We start from the raw sequence: 20658 nt of genomic DNA, 5'->3' as shown, positions 1-20658 counted from the left end.
AAAGAAGCTTTTTCCAGGTCTATAGTTCTGAGTTCTGTGATGGAAGATAGAGGCCTTATGATTTGAGTTGAACATTTTCCGCTCTTTTTTGGCTTTATATGTATTTAAAAGCTTGACGTTTTGATATGAGATAATCTCACTCCTGACTTTAAGGTTCAAAGTTCTTCCAGAGAACTCGGATATGCAAAGCACAGATATGTCAGCAGCTTAATGTTGGCATGTTGTCTCAGAATGGGTTGGAAATGTTTGTTCTGACTTACATGAGGTTGTCTTGCCCATAGATTAGGAGAAGAGCTCTTAAACAGGTAATTTATGCAAAGCATTTTATAAAACCCTCTTATGACAATCCTGTGCATAAAGTGTAGAACATTTATCTGGGAAACAATTACACAGATTAGCTCTCAAGTGAGTAAGCAAAATTTGAAATAGTTTCCATTTCATCTTTGGAAAACATCTTCATTTTAAAAGTTCTGTGTTCTTGTTAATGGCTAAATTATAGTTTCTTTCATCTACTATTCCATTGTGAAACAGGAAATCTATTTGATTGCACATTATTTGTTGTGAAGGAAAAATTTATGTTGGGGGTGGTGGTTCTGAGAGTTTCAAATATTTTTGTGGTTTCTACAAGTTGCTTTCAGATGAACTGAAAGATCACACAGAAATATAGCTATATATTAGCTCATGCAGAGCAGACAAAGTTAAAGGATGTGTCAGGGTAACAAACATAGGCTCAAGGAATTTTAGATGTCAGTGTCCTGTGACAGATAAGATTTTGTGATATATATGATGATGATACTTTAGCTAGCTTCTTTTCAAAATGAAAAGCTCTACCTTTTGAAGCACTGATGTCTCCCAGTTTATGTTTGTGATAGTTATAGGAACTAATAAGTTTTCTATAAGTGATCTTCAAGCCAGTCAGAACATTTAATTGAGAAAGGGGCCTTGGTATTTGTTAGCATGTAACAAAGCAGATATACTGTTGACTCAAATATAAGTAAAGTAGACAAATTTTTTGATGTTAGGATTTAGATTCCTTAATATGATACTTTGTAGAAGTATGCCAAAGCCTCCAAGAAACTCTAGACTTTTCCCTTTTGCTTTGACATGTCATTGGGTACAAGTATATTGTAAAGACAACAGACAAACAAAAACTTCATCTCTTGGTTAAAAAGGTACAGGTAGTTGGCAATCCTTTGACATATATGAAGGTTTATTACATTTTTATTTTAGATTGGAATGTAAGTAGATGGAGTAGTTTCTATTTTTTCTGGAAAAACATTCACCTTGGCTTTTTAGGATCAGCTATTCGGGCTTCTACCAGTTTTTTAAAAATTTTACCAATTTTATTATGAAAGTGCACCAGGCAAGACTTTGCAACTTGTTGATTGAACTCCGCTTTGATCTGGATAGTTAATACTTATTGAAGAGTATGCACTTGAACAAACCGAAGATGTTTGGTAAACAAAACATTTTTCAGCTTTACTTAAAGGAGCTGAAGTTCAGTTTCACTGCTTAAATCAAAGATAGAGAGTAATAGCCAAAATTCATGGGTTCAAGTTGGAATCATGCTTTATGAAGATTAGGTGTCCAGGTTACGTGACTTCTAGTGAATGTGTCAGATATTATGAAGTTATTAATTCTCTTTCCTTTGTTCTTAGATGACACATTTAGAAATCAGTTGACGTGAACTGAAATTTGGGTCAATATTACATAGATTTCTTAAAGGAAGGAGAGCAGTTATAGTTATTGTAAAGACTGCTTTTGAAACATTAAAAACATTAAAAATGCTGTTGTGGTTTTATTTACTTTTAGGCACTGGTTAGAAACTGGCACTTTTCTATGATAAACCAAGCATCTGTAATTGTTTTTATCTTTTAGGCCTTTTGTAGAGTTAGCTTCACTTCAGTAACTTGATGAATGCTGTTGTCTAATTTCTCCACATTGCTTTCTCTGTATGTTTTTCATTATGTTCAAAAGTTGTTCATGTAATTGTGCCCATGGGCTTTTCTTGAGGAGAATTTATATAAATTGTTAGATTAAAGACTATTGTGTGGCTTATGAAGGAGACAATACTATCAACATATTTATGATTACTAATTGGTAGTGTTATTTCATTTTATTCAGTACAATAGACAGGTGTTTATTTTCTCTTATTTGTCGGTGGTAAAGGAAGTGGTTTATAATATCAACATTGTCTTGGTGATTACATCAGAAACTTGACTGTTAGTCCAGAAGTTAATCCCTTGATACATTACCTAACTGTTTGGTAAAGTAGTCGCAAGAGTATATAGTTAGCATCATAGTTACAGAGAAGAGTTTCTTTTCAGTTCTCTGGAGAGTGATTTGAAAAGAAAACCTAGCTGTACAGTTAATTTTTTCCCCCTGAAGCAAAACCTAAATTTAATTAGCTTTAGATAATTGATCAGTCTTAAGGTTTGGGGAGTGTACTGAGCTATGTAGTGTGTCTAAGCTTTATAGAGTGAATGAATGTAAGTTTACTGTTCTACTGACCCAGTAATTCAGAACACCTTAGAGTACATGAGACTTATTTTAGCTAAGTACATTGTAATAACCTTTTGAAAGATACTCAAGTAGCAGAGATGAGAGCAATTGCGATCATTTGTCATTTTAGGTTGGAATTGTTAGAAATTTTTATATATGCTATAATTGGGAAAAGGTTGTTGGGAAGAGCCAGGTAACTTCTCCTTTCATGCATATATCAAATAATTCTGCTCTTGGGGACAGAGTAAGCAGAATGATGTGATGCTAGGGTCATATTAGTTGGGAAAGATCTGGATGAGCCAAAGCATGCTGTTGATCTAGTGGTTCAGTATTGTTTGAACTGTTCTCCTAAGTGCCAGTGTTGAATCTTGTTAAGTTAAAGAACTACTGGAAAACTGAGTCTGTTGTAAGGCTACCTACCCCCTGGGGATTTGGGGCCACAGCTGGCTTAATCAGTTAAACAGTACTCAGGGCTTCATATCATGGCCACAATTTAGGCACTTTTTAAGCATAGTTTTTGGCTGACCATTGTCAGCTTTTCAGAGGAGGCATTATCATCTTTCTGTTAGAAAAGCGGAGGTTAGGGCAAGGAAATGATTGCTAATCAGGATAGTAAAAATGAACATTTATTGATAAGGACATTTCTATATCATGGTTCTCTTAGGAGTGTTACCCAGATGATGGAAAATGGGAGAAACCACTTTCCAGTTAATAGATGCTAAATGCATGTGCTGTCATGGATGGCTGCTCAATAAATGCAAAACTTATTAGTTGATACTTAAAAGCAGAGTGTAATATGAACGTACATTTTCTGGTGCTACACTTGTTAGTTTTGTAAAGTCACATTTTATGAATTAAAAAAAACACTTAATATGAAAATAAGAGAGTACTGCTTTCTACCTTCTCATTTTTACTACATTTAGTCAGTTTGTTTCTCATTCTTAAAACTTTAAAGTGAGAAATATAGCCAAAAATTAAGTCTTCAAAGACATTTGTTGATGGGTTTTCTGCTCTATATTCTTCATTGGTATGGTGTGTTTTTCTTTCTAGGATTAGTTACTACTTGATCTCTTAAGTATTATTTTGGGGGCTTGACTTTAAGAGTTAACATTTTTAAATTTCTAAGGTCTAGTTCAGAAACATTTGTACCTTTGGTACAGGGTAAAAAGAATAACTTTCTCCAATCCATTTTTGCTTCCTGGAAATAAATGTTTACTGTCATAAACAGAACCATAAGACCTTGTTGAATTAAGGGTGTTTGGGGGCTGTATGAATTGGGGTGTGAGTAGAGTTGGAAAATAACTTAATAAAACAAGGTGGTATTTGTAATTCTGGGAGAAGTGAACAGATTCTAGATTGTGGTGACCTGTAAATTAAAGTTGTAATTGTTCTCATTCAGATTTTAATCAAGGAACTGCTTCAGGAATTATTCTGTTTTATACTTACAATTCTAACTAAATAAATGGTACAGTAATGATGGCCGTAGACAACAGATAGCCTCTTCCTTCCTTCATGTCATTGTTTTATTCTGCAGAAGAAAGATCCCCTTACTCCAATCTTCCAGTTATTTCACATACTGCAATCCAGACATAGTTATTAAGCTTTTAAGTTAGTGACCTTTTTAATTATTTTGAGCCTAAGCTATTTTGCAGAAAGAAAGAAATAAAAGCCAATGGACATTGATCTCTAAACTATTTAAAATAAAAACATACTTAAATATATATACATATCACTTATTAATAAACTTATTGACTTCTGTTTTTTTTTTTAGTTAGAATTCTTTCACATAGGGGACTCACCATTATTTCCTGTTTCTCATAGTTATTCATGATAATTTATGCCCCTTGTAATACAGAAATATTATGATTTGTTTGTCAATTCAAACCTGTGGACATTTAGTTTGTTTCCAGTTTTTCATTGTTTATAATACAATTTTACAAATTTTAATACAGTTCTACAAATTTTACAAAACATTTAAGTGTTTATAATGCACTTATATAAATCTCTGAATTAGTAGTTTGTTTTATTCTTTTCAATGACTTCCTTGGGAATTTTCCCAAATAGAAGATTTTAGTGTTAGAAGGTAAGACCGTTAGAAATGGTTGAAAAATGAATTCTTTCTCCCCTTCCCCCTTTCCCCTTTGCACAGGTGGGGGCCTGTGTGTATACAATATTGCTTATTCAATGCAATATATTATTTTCTTATTTTTGAACCGCTTTTACTTTAATCTTTAAAAATAAAAGATTATTTAAAATCTTTGTTATAATGACATTAGGCACATGATTAGGAAAGTATATATATGGAAATTATGTAAAAACAAAGGTCAATAAAAAAAAGTAAGATAAAAACCCAAAGCATATGGCCAATTATTGTGTTTCTGTTGGAAAAACTGAGACTTATTTTATTACTTGTGTATTGAGCAGTTGCTCTCTGGAAAGGTTATATACCAGGGACATCTGTGTTGGTGACATTTTAAATCAAGTGTTTAAAATAGCATATTACAGAATGAATAGAATATATTTTAAAAAGATCAGACATTGAGTAGGTAAATAATCAAGAAATCAATTTCTATTCCATTAGGTGAAATTTTACCTACATATATTATAGAACATTATAAAGATCTGTATTGTAATTCACACAGAAGAGTTAAAATACCGATATTACAAATTAAAATGCTCATTAGATTTTTCTCTTATCAAAGAAACACATCTAAAATATCTTTTTTTTTTTTAAAGAACCTTTTAGCTTTTATTGTTAAATCTAGATTACTTGAGAGGAATGAAACGAGAGGAGTGGGTGGCTCCAATACCAGGTTGGTCATGTTTCACAGGCTTGTAGGTGATAGAGAATTTGCCCAGGTAGTGTTCAATCATCTCTGGCTTAATTTCTACCTGATTGAAGGTCTTGCCATTGTAGACGCCCACCGTACTGCCTACCATTTCTGGCAGGATGATCATGTCTCGAAGGTGTGTCTTCACCACTTCAGGCTTTTCCATGGGGGGTGCCTCCTTCTTAGCCTTCCTTAGGCGCTTAAGGAGGGAGTGCTGTTTGTGCCTCAGGCCTCGGTTGAGTCACTTTAGCTGTCTAGCACTATACAACTGCATGAGCTGTTCATAGGACATGTCCAGCAGCTGATCCAGGTCCACACCGTGGTAGGTGAACTTCCGGAAGGTTCGCTTCTTTTTCTGCTCCACTTCCTCCATCTTGCCTGCTCTGAGGGCATCTAAAATATCTTAATGAATTTTACAGTATTTTGGCATAGAAATAGTTAAATGGGATTAAATTTAATGGATCATTTGACCAATCCTACAGAATCCATTCTGGTGTTATAGATGTAATTCACTGAACATGGATAGGACATAATCTGCAATGCAGAGGGAATATTCCCATAAATGGGATCATAAGTATTATTAGATACTTGGCCTTTCTCACTATTTCTTAGAAAAGCAATTAAAATTTTATAAAATTACATTATTCCAATACTTATTGAATGATTGGTGATAAAGGCCCTTCACATTGCATTTCTTAGTTGACAAGCAAACTTAGAGAGCCTTTATCTTGCCAGACAGACCCAAATCTATATTCAGAGGAAGTTATTACAGGTCCCTCTTAGCATTATCCTTTTCTGAAGAGCCTTATGGAACCAATAGAAGCTGGAGAAACATACACACCGTGAGACTAGTAACCTTGATCTGTGTTGGGAAACCTTGGACCCCTTGTTTTCTAATGTAGAAACGTGAAAAACTTAAAAGAAATTTGGACATTTCAGAGAAGCTTTAGGTATCAGAAATATTTTGGAAGTCTTTTTGATCTTGAGCAGAGGGACAAGATTTCCAGCTTGTTTTTCACACCATTGGGTTCCTTGAGTTGTAACATATGCTCATGGAAGCTAAAATGGTTTGAGTGGAAAGAATTCTGTTTTTGATCCTCACTGTGATTGGAATTAGGAGATTGTTTGATGAAAGTGTCCAGTCCTGTAGACCTTAGATTCCAGGACATGATTCATTAAATCTTGACTTCAGTATGATCACAACAAAAGGGTTTTTACTCCCCTCCCTATAAAATTGTGTCTTTTCATTCCGAAAGTAAAATTAAAACCATATTCATTCCATTTAAAATCCTGTATTATAAATAGCATTTTTTTTTTAATATTTAGACACATCTTAAATCTTAGAGTTGTAATCTTCCTGCCAGTTAGGTATTCTTTCACTCTTGGAAGGGAGAATCACTAAAATATTTGGTATTGTATAATCAGGATACAGTGGAAACAGTGCTGTACATGGAATAAGGAGACTTGGATTTGACATTTACTAGCTGTATGACTAACAACTCATCATCTTTAGCCTTCAATATCCTTGTATATAAAATTATCATATTTTATACTACATGTATATCACAGGGTTGATTGAAGAATGTGTTTTCTAAGTGTGAATTATCTTTGAAGTGTGTTTGTTTTTCTTTATCATCATTATACTTCTGCTTTTAATTCTGCCTGATTCCATTTTGCATGTAAGGTGCTATATTATATCTTGTCTCCTTTACATGGCTTCTTTGAGTTGGAAGGGACTTGGGGTGGTTATATTCTTCCATGTTCTTCCTTATCAGAATGTGCAATTCTCATGTTTAAATAAAAAAGGTTATCCATTCATAGTGAACACTTTGTAGTTAGTGTTGGTGTTTGTATGCCCTTTATATTTTGATCCATATTAGTGTTTTCTGATTTACATGGAAAACTCTTATAGAGCAGAGAGAGTGTCAAACTAGCATTGTACTAAGCTTAGTATAAAATGCACAGAATAAATATAAATACTTTTGATCTCAGTAATGACTCATACAGTCAAATCATGTTGTTTGCCTTTGAGAAAAGTTGATCCTTGTGTTTTTGTGAAATATATCACAGGAATTACCCCTATAGTACAGCCAAATCTTTGGTTAATTAGGTATTTTTTTTTAATATCAAGGCTTAGTTATAGTTTTACATATAGAATTTCTTTGATCTCTGTAAATTTTAGTTTGCTTTAATGAAATTTTTGGGGATAGAGTATATTCAATCTTGTTTGCTGGGAATATATTAGCAGATTTAACATTTTATTGGCCTTTGGCTATGAATTAATTGAGGTACAAATCAGGAAACATTTAAAATGTTTTTAAGAAATGTTTTCTGTATGCTAAGAAAGTTTCTCTTAAAAGCTTCCAAAGTTTCTTAATATTTCTTATAAATCATGTCATTTTTGTCAAAAATATAGCTTCATATTTTAGCTCTGGTATGATATAAATGGTTTTGTTTATGAATCAGGAGAAAAATGTGGCTCTACAGAGAGGACTTTATAAAATTTGGAATAAAATTGACATGACAAAAAAAAAAACACAGGAGGGGCAGACTGGTTTAATGGAGAGTTTGGGGGGAGTCAAGTGGCCTGTATGACCTTGGCCATGTCTTCATCTCTCAGGCTTTTCATTTCCTCATATAAAATTTGGAATATTAACTGTAACAGTTAAATTAGTTTCTCTACTAAAAGTATTATATTTTATGAGGTTTATTAAGGATTATTAGAATTAAGAAATAAATATAAAATAAGAAAAACATAGGCAGCCTACTCACTACATCTTGCCTGCTAGGCAGGGAGACGCATGTGCTTAGAAGTGGAAACAGAGAGCCCAAGTCGGCGGTACAGTCAGTTTAAATACAAATTTTGTTCTCAGCCCAGGTGGGGATTCAGGTGAGATAATAGGGAATTCTGGGAACTGCCAAGGAATTCTGGGGATTGAAGCCTGGGGTTCAAATCTCCATTTTAAAAGTAGATGATTTCTAAGACTAATTTTAGTTTTAAATTTTTATGAGGTTATGAATATAATTACTTCCTAAATGCTAGTAAAATTACTAGTTAAGTGTTTGATTATTTAGACCACCAGGGAAGGACAGTGCTCATCCTTAGGTGGCGTATTATTATTATTGACTATGGAAAAGACCTTTTTTTAAAATAACTATTATCGTTATGGAATTAAGATTGAACAAAGGAAATATAAAGTATGTAGAGAGGATGTATGTTGCATGTAACTTTGTGAACTGGATATTTTGGAATATACTATTTTTATAAAATCATGTTTCTTTTTGATCATTTCTTGCAAGTTCTATATGAATGGAGTCTGTCATAAATTGCAATCCTTATTTTTTAACTATTTGACTTGAATTCTTCCTTTATTGTAGAAGTCCCTATTGTATATTAGTACATGTGACTTGAAATTAGGCCTTTTCTTTCAAGTTTGTTCTTGCTATGTCACATGATAAATTTGCATTTTGAGTCTATTAGAGTCTTTTTTTTTTTTAAACCCGTACCTTCTGCTTTATAATCAATACTATGCATTGGTTCCAAAGCAGAATCAGGTTAAGGGCTAGGCAATGGAAGTTGTGACTGGCTCAGTGTTATACAGCTAGGAAGTGTCTTGAGGCCAGATTTGAACCTAAAACCTCCTGTCTCTAGGCCTGACTCTCAAGCCACTGTGCTACCTAGCTGCCCCCATTTATAGACTTTTTCTGATTAATGTAGTAGAAAATTCATTGACCTTGAACTTCAATCCAAACCCCGTCACTGAATTAGTGGTATGACTGTGAACAAGTCACTTTGCCCCTCTTGATTTTGGTTTCCACATCTGTAAAGTGAGGGGATTAGAGCAGATGATTTTCAAGGCTCCTTTACAGCTCTTTTATACTTTTGTTAAAATTTCTTAGGTTATGGATAAGAAGCCATTAAAGTGTAAAAATTCAGAGCTAGAGCTAGTCTAGGTAGGTAGCCTAAGCATTTCTCCCTCAGCCATTGGCATTGTGGGTAGGGCCAATGGTCAATTTCTTACTTCTGGTCTTGTCTTCCCACTGGAGTGAATTGCCCTTGATAGATCTCACCCTTTTAGGGATTGTGCCTTCTGGGTGGGATCAGTGGTAGAGGTCAATTCAGGTCTTCCTTATTCTCTCTTCTCTTTCTATTAATAATATAGAAATTACAAAACCTCCAAATCTTCCTTTATTGTTAAACTACCCCTCTTCATCCTAGATCTCTTCCTTTCAGATTGTTTTTAATCATGCTAGTCTCTGAAACTTATCTTTTCCTGAAGATTCCTAGTATTGTGGTACCTTCTCTAAGCTTGACTTTCAACTTTTCTTACCTTGGCACAAAGAATGAGGAAGATACGTTGATATGCTATCCATTTTTCTTCACAATTGTTTTAGACATCTTTGAAATCCACTTCATTTTATTCATATCCTTGTTGTCATGTTTTTTTTACTTGCACACTGCTTTTTCTGCTTCTCCCCAGTAAGTTTGGTAACCAGATAAACAGACATCAACTTCTTTGAGTGATATCCTAACATCCCAGTAGTTCCTCAACTTCATGAATTGTTTAAAGTCTACCTTAACCACACTTAGGAGTGGTTATGCCTTAGGGTGGTTCCACCTTTTTGCCTCTAACTGAATTTGCCCCAGGTACTAGAATCCCTGGTGATGGCTCTGAAAATACAGATTTGTGAATACACATACCTATTAAAAACAACAACTTGCAGAGACTATCTAGTTAGTATCTTTCCTCCAAAGCACATCAAAGTCCATCCATAATGGATAAGTCCTATGGAGTTGTCTGAGGTACTTAGAAATTAAAATGATTTTCATAGTCATTTATCTTAGAAGCACTTGAGGTAGGATTTGTAGCCAGGCCTTCTTGATTTCTGTCCAGGAGTCTGTCCACTCCATAGTACCGCCTTTAATGTTTACTATTTGCATCTTTGTTATAATTAGGGTAAGGAACTCCTGCTAAGTAAGCATCCTTTACCAATGCAAATTAGCACCTGTTATATAACTGAAGAGTCTGAGAGAATCACATGGGACACAGAAGTTAAGTGATTGTCTGAGATCATACAGCTACTGCTTACAAAGGTGGAACTTTTTTTTAACTAGCAAAAATTTTATTTGAGTGGAAAGAATGAATTTGAAACTTAGACTTTTGACCCTGTTTCCCATATTACAGGACAATGTGTGTCACCTTTTATTCACTTTTCTCTCAGGGATATGCATATAGAAATTCATTTTTGGTCAGATTAGTCAGGTTATTTTGTAGGATGTTAAAAATCTTAATTATGAATGTGATAGTTCCTTGTCTTCTCTTGTATAAAATTCACAAGGGTTTTAAAAGTTTTCCCTTTCTTTTAGTAAATTGGATTAAAAAAATCCCATTTTAAGTACAACTGTAGATTAGTTTCTATGAGCTATGCTTAATTGAAAAATAAAATGAGTCTTTAATATCTTCAAAATATCAATAGTTGTTTTCTAGCCCAACTAGAAGTTGATATCTTGATGCCAGTTTTAGAATCCATAATATAATAGCTCCTACTTTTTTGGGGGATCCAGAAAAGTGATTTAATCATCTTAGAGAGCCCTCTAATATATATCAGCTCTTTCTCTACAACTTGGAAAATTAAATAAAACCTAAGTGACTTGATATACATATAGCAATATATAGCAGAGCCAGGACTTACACTTGGGTATTCTGACTCTAATGTCAGATCTCTATCTTATTATCCATGCTTTGTCATTCTTAAGAAAATTAAAAGAACTAATAATTTTTTAAAGTAAAATTTAGAATATTTGGCTTACTTTTTTACTTGGGGTCAAAATCAATGCTATTATTTATCTCCTTAGGTGATCAAAATTATTTCTTTACTCAGGTTGCCCAGTGGATTAAGAACCAGATCTGGAATCAGAAAGTCATGAGACCATATCCCTCCTCAGACCCTTATTAGCTGTGTGATCCTGGGCAAATCACTTAACTTCTGTTTGCCTGAATTTCCTTATCTGTAAAATGGGGATAGACCCTCACCTTTCTCCTGCGATTGTTGTGAAGTTAAAATGAGATATTTGTAAGGCTATAAAGAGCTTTTCAAATGGTAAAGTGCTATGTAATTTCTATTGTTATTGTTATTAAGCTAGGGCTGATGTCACTAGCTTATGAATTTTAAGTGGCACAGCTATGTTCAAGGAAATCAGGTCAAAGATAACTGATATTTTTGGCAAAAATGTTTTTATAGGGAAGTAGGATGCAGTAATATTGAGTAGAGAAACCCTTATTACAATAGAACCTCATTTTATGCAAACTTAATACATGCAAATTCAGATATTCACAATTGGCATTAGAAAAAAGTAAAGACAGAAAAACACATAAAACAAAGCAATTTCATGTGCTAAATTCATCCAATTTCCTCATGTGGCATAAAGTCTAGCAGCATTTCACCATCATTCTCATTCTTGCTCTGAGAGAATCGTCCATGTATGTTTTACACCAAACATTACTTCTTGCATCTGTCTTTGTCCATAGTTCTTGGCTTGCAACAAGTTGTATCTGTGTCAGAGCACTGTTTCTCTTTATTCTATTAATGCTATTTAGTTAATAATAATGTCCTCAGAGTATAAGAGCAATGATGCTGGTAGCACTGCTTAGCCTAAGAAAAGTCTTAAAGTGCTTAGCTATATTTGTATAAGAAATACTTATTTATTAAGTAATGGGGTTTACTATTATGAGTGATTTTCATCGTAAGTGGAGGGTCTTGGAATGGATTGGTCTCATAAAAAGAAGTCATATATTTGATTAGGCACAGATGTTTATTTGAAAGAAGTCTTATGAACTTAGGGACAAAAACTGATGTGGTCTCTTTCAAAGAAAATCCAATGTATCACATAAGAATTGAATATGCTATTTCTTTAATTCAGTGTGTATGTTGGTGAGTTTTTGAAGCTACAGTTACTAAAGAATTTAACATTTTGTCTCATGGTTGTCAAGTATGTATTTTGATGTTTTTGTAACAGTACCATGCTGTGAATTGCATGTTGCTTTTCTCGGACTTTCAAACTGAAAGTTCACCATTAATCTATGAAATCTGTTAGAGATTCCATTTAGATAGAGGTGTTCTGACATTTAGTGGAGAGTAGGTCGTATATATCCAGGACCTGGTTTGTTTTTTTTTTTGATGAAAACTCCTAGTGTGACTCCTTTCTTCTTTAACACAATTATAACCTTCTATAACTTAACTGTATATAAAAAGTTGTTTTGCCCATGGTTACATAGAAAGGGTCAGAGGTAGTATTTGAAATCAAGTGTTCCTGATTTCGAGTTTAGGATTCTCTTTACTGTGTCAGAACTGAACACATATTTTCTGTTATTCCATATAAATATGGGCACATAAATTGGTTGCTGCTGATTGAAACACTTATTGGAAAAGGTAGAAAGTATCAGAGGAAGGTAGAGAAGACTAGTTTGAACTTGACATGCACTTATTATTTATTAACTCGGTTATTAAAATTGCACCCTTTTGTTTAAATTGCCTCAGGGCATAGGGTTAATCAACTAAAACATTAATTAAAGCTTATTAAATAACTTCAGTGGGGAACAAAGTATAGTATAATGAAGTTTTAACTGTCTTTGCCCACTGAAGAAATGTATTTATTTACTTAGCATAATTTTATTTTTAAAAAATAATTTGCATCTTATGCTGGATAATTTGCTGGATTTCTGTTAGATCAGATACAGAAGTAGGAACTTATTTAAGAATGGTTGGGAAAATTAAAGGAAAGGGTTATGGATAAAGATTTTCTTAGTGTACTATTAACATATTTGTAAAAAATGGAATAAATTAAATTTTAATTAAATCTATATTCAAATAATTTATACAGATTTCTTGTGGATTACTTAGAGAGAATATAGACTTTCATTAACCAGTTATATGAACTTATTATGATTTTTTTCTCATTTTTTGTCTCTCTTCTTACCCCTAGGTGAGACTATGCCAAAATCCCAAACTCCAATTAAAGAACAGTCCACCATACATACTTGATATTTTGCCTGACACGTATCAACATTTGCGACTCATACTGAGCAAATATGATGACAACCAGAAACTTGCACAACTCAGTGAAAATGAATATTTTAAAATCTACATTGATAGTTTGATGAAAAAATCAAAACGGGCCATTAGACTCTTTAAAGAGGGCAAGGAAAGGATGTATGAGGAGCAATCACAGGACAGGTAAGAATTTTTTATGATGCAAATTTTATTACCGTGCTTATTGTTTCTAGTCTTATTTGCTAAATTTTCATATTTAGTGGAAATGTCACAGTGATTTGGCATGAAAAAAAGCTTTTTATCACTAGGTAAATAGTAAATAATAGCTTGTTTTTATAAAGTGATTTTGAAGTTTGTAAATGCTATACAAATATTATGTCATTTGATCCTTTCAACAGCACTGTGAGATAGATGCTATTATCCTCATTTTATAGATGAGGAAATTGAGGCTGAGAAGTTTTCACTTTTTTAACATATATCATAAATGTCTGAGGAAGGATTTAAACTTGAGTTTTGCTGAGTTCAAGAACATTATTGAGTTTAATTGCCGAATAATACTTTATTATTAACCCAAAATAGCCATAATACCTTTCATCATTAAAACAGTAAGTCAGCCCTTTCATTAAATTTTGATCTTTATATTGTACTTTTGTTTGTTGGAAGTCAGTTTTATCTATAGCTTTGTGACAACAGGCCTTTACTACAGGAGAGGAAGACCACAACAAAGAGGCAACATATTCTGGGCATTAATTAAGTCTCAAACCTATATTCTAGATTATCTACTTATAACAGGAGCTGGCAAACTGTGGCCTACAACCTATTTCTGTATGGCATGTGAGCTAAGAAAGATTTTTAAAGTTTTAAAGTCTTATCGTATTTCCAGCTTTATTAGATTGTAAGCTTTAAGTAGCTTAAAACTACACTATAAGTTTTGGGACACCTTGAATAGTACCTTGTAAACTTTACACTTTAAATGTTGATAGTTGTTATGGTTACTATTATTATCTGTATCATCAGGCATTAAATAGCCGCTCTTCCCCCCCACCCCCCACCCCTGAATTATAAGCTATAAATCCAATTCTTATGCAGCAAATTGGTGTTTTAGATTGTGATTTTGAAATCGTTTGTTGTTCAAGTTTATTATAACAGTTTGGTTTATTGGTGACTATGTTGACTTAACTAGATACTCCAGTAGGTTTTTATTTTGTCAAAGAAATGCCACCTTCCTGAGAACCTTGGATTTTGATTCCTGAAAAATTTAGATGTTCTAGTATTTTAATTAAAAAAATGGATTTAATTAAAAAAGCTTCAATCCCCTACTGTGTTCATTGCATTGCACCTAGACTTTGAGGAAGATTCAAAATTTGGTTTTGATTTCTTCTCAAAAATAATACAGTATAAATTAGAATTAAGTTGATATGTTGTTAGTCTATGTTTATGGGGGGATACTTGTGACATGCTTCTTAAATTTTTGACCAATGTTTTAGATGCATTTATACTTAGGAATTTGGTAGTTTACTTTTGGATAGAGAAAAGACTTACATTTATGTATAGAGTCTAGATTTATAGTACAATTTTATTGAGAATCTCACCCAAGTAGAAAGCACCATGACTGTTTGTTTTACTCGTGAGTGTTGAATGATTGGACTTTTCTCTTTATGTGATACTATAGATCCACTGTCATTGGAGTAACTACTTTGAATTGTTTCCTAATTGTGGTGATAGATTAATCTCTATTCTTTCTTCTGGGCTTGTTTGCAATCAGAGGTATACTTTTGTGAGATACAGTGGGGACTACTGAGGGCAGTTTTATGCCATGCAGAATGTATTTTGTTGGTAAAGAAATCAATATAAACTCCTTGGTGTATGTTCTGGTTGGGGAATAGAGTATTCTTTTTAGTAATATTAATATACAGATAATACATGGATTACCTATTGTATAGAATGCAATTCTGAATATAATTTAATCAGTTTGAGAAAGTAAAATATTATAAACTTCAATTTTTTCAATTGTTTCAGAGTTGGTTATTTAAGTAATTTAGAATGTTGAAAGAAAATTGAACTGGAGACCTTTATGATATGTTTGTAAATGAACCTGTGATTTTTATCGAGCTCAAAAGCTTCTAAATGAAGAAATCTCATGCTAATACAGGTTAGCACCATATCTTCAACTTACATAGTTTTAGCAAAAGGCTGGAATCACTGAGAGGTTAAGTGACTGATTTTATGTCACAAAACCAGGATATGTCTGAGAGGAAAGATTTGAATATAGGCCATCCTGACTCAGGTCAGCTTTCTTTTGATTGATTGATTTATTCATTCATTTATCCATTTATTTATTCATTCGTTCATTCATTCATTCATTCATTCATTCATTCATTCATTCCTTCATTTATTCATTTATTTTTAAGCCCTTACCTTCCGTCTTGGAGTCAATACTGTGTATTGGCTCCATAGCAGAAGAGTGGTAAGGGCTAGGCAATGGGGGTCTAGTGACTTGCCCAGGGTCACACAGCTGGGAATTGTCTGAGGCCAGGCCAATTTTCTATCCATACTATTGGACTCCTTTATCCTTTCCCTCTTCTACTCTCATTGTGGGTGTGTGTTTGCGAGTGAATTTGTTAGAAATTTTCCTTATAATAATAAAAAAAAAATTTCAGGACAATGTTTGTCCTGGTTGCATTTTCTATAATAGCCAAATGAGATATTTGATGAGCAATAAATAAACCTGATTTAAAAAATAAATATTCTTCTGAAAGAAAATGGGCCTATGTTTCTGCTCATAAATGAGATATAATACAACACAGGCCTTTTGCTTAGGTATTTTTTTTGTAAGCCGCATAGACTAATGATTTTTGTTAGTCACATGCTATGAGAAAGCTCTACACCCCAACTCAAATTTACAGTACGTCTTTTCCCTGCTATATCACTCCTTAAGTTTTCATCAGACACAATTGAATCTCATATTGAATTGGTATTGCTCACGCTAGTAAGTCACTCTGGACTCATAAACTGTACTGAGCTGGCATTTCCTGAGTATTCAGTGATTTCTGGCATATACACATTCTCTATATGTGTATGTGTGATCTTTGTAGAAAGTGTATTTGTATTTTTAGCCTAAAAAAGGGAAGTGCTACATATAATATGTCTTAAAGACATGAGTGATATGAAAGATGAATGCCAAAGTGGGCATAAATAAGCTTTAGGCCCTGTTTCAGTGGCTTTTTCTTTTCTTTGTTATTTTTATATTATGTACCAAAAATTATTGAAGATAGCAGTAACTGGTAAATTCTAGTAGTAACTAATAGAAGTCATCAAAGTTTATGATTGGTAACATAATAAGCCAACCTCATTAATTTTTCATTCTGCATGACCCAGATGCACCCAGAGAAAATGGCATGAGTCTATATTATTACCTACTTCGAAGATGTCCCTGTGGAATAGTGGCCCTCTAGTTTTTCAAACCATGGACCACTGCAAAATTGCTTTAAAAGCCCTGTGGATAACCTTTTCCAATCACTGAAAAAGGCTAGCGACTGGGAAAAAAAAACTCACAAAATTCTAGAATTGACGTTGAATGTGGTCATGCTTTCAAAAAGCTAGCCATAAAGGGATATCAGCAGTCAATTCTATAGTATCATAACATAAACTACTATAGGATACTAGCCTCTTATACTGCATTTGGTGAGCTGTGGCTTAAGGACACAAATGACAAGATCATGAAAAAACATTTAAAATGTGTAAAGAGGGATGTGTGGAAACTTTCAACAAACATTTATAAAAACAAAATGAAAAAGTATTAATATTACAGAAACTGCTATGGAATAAAGATACAAAGGCAAAAAAAGGAAACGTTCTACTAGATGCTATTACACTAAATTCAGCAAACATCTTTAGGTGCCTGATGATAAGCAAGACTCACTGCTTTTGCATTCACTCAAGTGTCATTTAAATTGTCTGTTACTGTGCTGCTGGCAGAACAAGTATGATTTTATAATCCATATTAATATAGTGCTTTTAAATTTCTAGAGATATGCAAACAAGTTTATCTGCTGTTTACATTCTATGTAAGTTGATATTTGTGTGGTAGTATTTGTAGAGTACTTTGAAACTCTTACCATTATGTATATGTATTCAACTCCAGTCTTTCTTTCATCTTCTTATTTATCCATCCATTTATTTTTCTCTCTCTCTCTAATCTATCTCTCCATCTTTCTTTATGCCTCTCTCTGTCTACCTATCTGTGTACATATGTAAATTTGTAGATATTGTTATATATTAAAAGATGGAACAAAGATCATTTATCCTACCACAATCTTAGTTACTAAGCTCCCCCCCCCCCACAGCATTAAATGATATCACTACATTTGGCAGAAAGCAAAGGATTATTGATTTAAAAATTTTTTAAATGTATATTTCTATATTATATTCACTTAATGTACTTTTATATTCATTGATGTAATTCTAAACTTTTAATTACTGTCAACTTAACTGTTTAAGAAAAATGACCTGCATGTGTGCTTTAGCCTTCATGCCATAGATTTTAGTTTTAATGAACACAAAAGCATTATGACTTTGGTTTGATTAGTGTGGTCAGCTCTGTATCATAAAGGAAACTCGAGAGGAAAGAGGAGTGTTGTAGATTGAATAATATGACCTGGAGCCAAGAATGCCAATGGTCTGCTTACAGTTTTGACAGCGAAGGATCTTTGATCTTGGGCAACTTATTGACTTTTATCTGTATTCTACCCTGTGCAGTAGTAGTCAAAATAGTTTTTAACAGTTGCTCTATAAAGTAACTATTTCTTGGTCACTAATTTAATTATATGAACTTAAATTTTGTTTATTGTTGAAATGTTAGTTTTTCCTTCTTTGGGTTTATTGCTGGTGACTATATTTATTTATAACTTAATGAAGACAAGAGAATGTTTTGTGTTTTTTGTGTTTTTTTTGGCTTGTTTTTGAGTTGTATTATTTCATTGGTGTAGAGAGTTCTGAAACTCTCATCGTGTTTTGGCAACTGCTCTACTATTTATAGTCTAACAGGGTTTCAGGAGTGTTTTTCAGAGATTTAAGCAATTTACCCATGGTCACACAGCCATCATTTGTCAAGGCAGGACTGCTATCCATGTCTTCCTGGCTCTGAGTCCAGAGCCTTGTCCTTTATTCTGTTTTCCTCAGTTATTTAACAGATCAAGGGGATGGGGAGAAAATTATGAGCATAGAGGCCAAAATGAATTGGCTAGTTTTTTTCTTGTTGGGTGGAGCAATATCATTTATGTTTTTATTTTAGTTGAAAGGTGTGTTCAAATTGTTTTTCTTTTGGCATGCTTTTCAAAATTAGAGCAAAGAAAACAATAATTTAAGTGGTATAGTTTATTGGGAATTTAAATTTAAAATACAAAAATGTAGAGGTTAAGTGATTAACTTAAAAATTATTAGTCTTGTATAATTAAATTTATCCTTCAACATAATTGTTATTAGAAATAGATGGGGTTCACATTTTTTCTCCATGAGCCTGGTTCAATTTTATTTCATTTAACCTACTTTTGTGATTTGCCAAAGCCAGTTAATAAATTATGAGAAAAACTGTCAAGACAAAATGTTTACAAATAGAGGCATTTTTTTGTTGGTGTTGCAGCTATATATGTTATGTAATGATAACCAATAACAATTTACATATGATACAATTTATATGTTATAAAGAATGAAACTCTGGGTGCCATAATGAAGAAGGAACAAGTGGGCTTAGAATCAAATTAAAATGTAATTTGAAAATGTTTAACAAAGTAAATACAAATATAGTCCAGCACAGATAACATTAATTTGAGGTTGTCTAAATTAGTGGCAAGGATTCATTTCTATACGTATTTGACAGTATTGGTGTAGATAAAGAATTGACATCAATCCAAAAGACCCTGTGTTCAAGTTTTACTTCTGACGTAGACTAGATCTGAGGCCATAGTCAAGTTATATAACCTCTTAAAAGTGTAAGTTACAGACAGACTATTCTCACCTGGAAGTTCCCTATAACAATGAAATCATATTTCCAATCCCTATACTTATCACCTATTTTATCAATCATTCTTTTTCCTAATGATAACAGATATCAACTGGGAAAGTAGCTAGCGGTTTCATAGGGAGAAAGTGGAATTGGCTTTATGGATATTCATCCATATCCTTCTATCCCTTTCTGATTTATGGAAGTTTATTAAAGTTGATGTTTTTCATTTGTAAATATCTAGTGACGTTTAGATTAAATAATTAAAGTCCATAAGCATGCAAGGAAAACAGCTATTTGAGTTTCATACTAAAAACCACTGCCACAAAGAATGCTGATGAATTTTATTTTTGAAGTACTCGATTGGTTGTTTAGTTCAAGAAAGCCCCTTTGGCAGTTTCTTATAAAAGTTAATTAAATCCTATTTATAAAACAGACATACTGCATGGATAATCTTATAGCTTGAGGTTTTTTTTTTTTCTCTTCAAAAATCTAGACCAAGGATGATTTCTTTTTCAGTGATGTTACAAAGAACATGAGGTTCCAGAAAGCCAAACAGATTACCAAGTAGCTAATCTGTTATGAAATAAAGCTATATTGTCATGTTACCCTAAAGCAGGAAAAAATTAAGAGTTGGAAAAAGGCATGAGAACTAAACTAATTGTTTCCTGTGATGTAGAATAGAAAAATCTTGATGCATACAGAAAGGAATTAATCATTTCTTAAATTTAAAAATATACTCTTAATTTTATTTAAAATCTAGATGTAGTATAAGATGGTTACTATTAGATGTGTGGTTTATAGTCTTGCATTAATCTTTAGAATATTAATATGTTATAATTAATGATTTTGAAGTTTTATTTAGCTATGAATGCTATGTAAAAAGACCTGTGATTTCAGTACTATGGGACACATGGTACAGCTTCTTATACCATGCATCTTGTAGCCCATCTTTGACTTAGTAACTAAGCTTAAAACAATTAAAGTTTGGATAATTTTTAAAATAAATATTTGCTGATGGATTAATCTTATTATTACACTGAAGGCTATTTCAAAGAAAAGGTTAGTCAATCTGCCTTTATGTATAAATCTTATATTGTTTATTAATTTAACACCAAAATGCATATTTATATTTCCAGTTTGGGGAAGTTTTATGAGAAAATACAAGTATTTAGAAATTCCTAAAGTGGCAGTATAACCAATATAATGGGAAAAGCCCTAGATTTGGAATCAGAAGACTAGGGTTCAAGTTCCTTCTCTTCAAATTACTAC

At 32.9% G+C, this 20658-nt stretch overlaps 1 protein-coding gene and 1 pseudogene across 5 annotated transcripts in view; one reads left to right on the top strand and one right to left on the bottom strand.

The window, feature by feature from the left end:
• Window positions 1-20658, top strand: part of CBLB (Cbl proto-oncogene B) — a 219270-nt gene that overhangs the window by 2161 nt on the left and 196451 nt on the right. For all 5 annotated transcript variants that reach the window (XM_007493530.3, XM_007493531.3, XM_007493529.3 and 2 more), the window contains exon 3: window positions 13318-13568. In XM_007493530.3, the coding sequence (XP_007493592.1) occupies window positions 13318-13568 (251 nt within the window). The remainder of the gene's footprint in view (window positions 1-13317; window positions 13569-20658) is intronic.
• LOC100011985 (40S ribosomal protein S15-like) lies at window positions 5223-5717 on the bottom strand (annotated as a pseudogene).

Source organism: Monodelphis domestica, chromosome 4 (genome assembly GCF_027887165.1).
Source record: "Monodelphis domestica isolate mMonDom1 chromosome 4, mMonDom1.pri, whole genome shotgun sequence".
Classification (NCBI taxonomy): domain Eukaryota; kingdom Metazoa; phylum Chordata; class Mammalia; order Didelphimorphia; family Didelphidae; genus Monodelphis; species Monodelphis domestica.
This window is presented reverse-complemented; position numbering and strand designations above follow the sequence as displayed.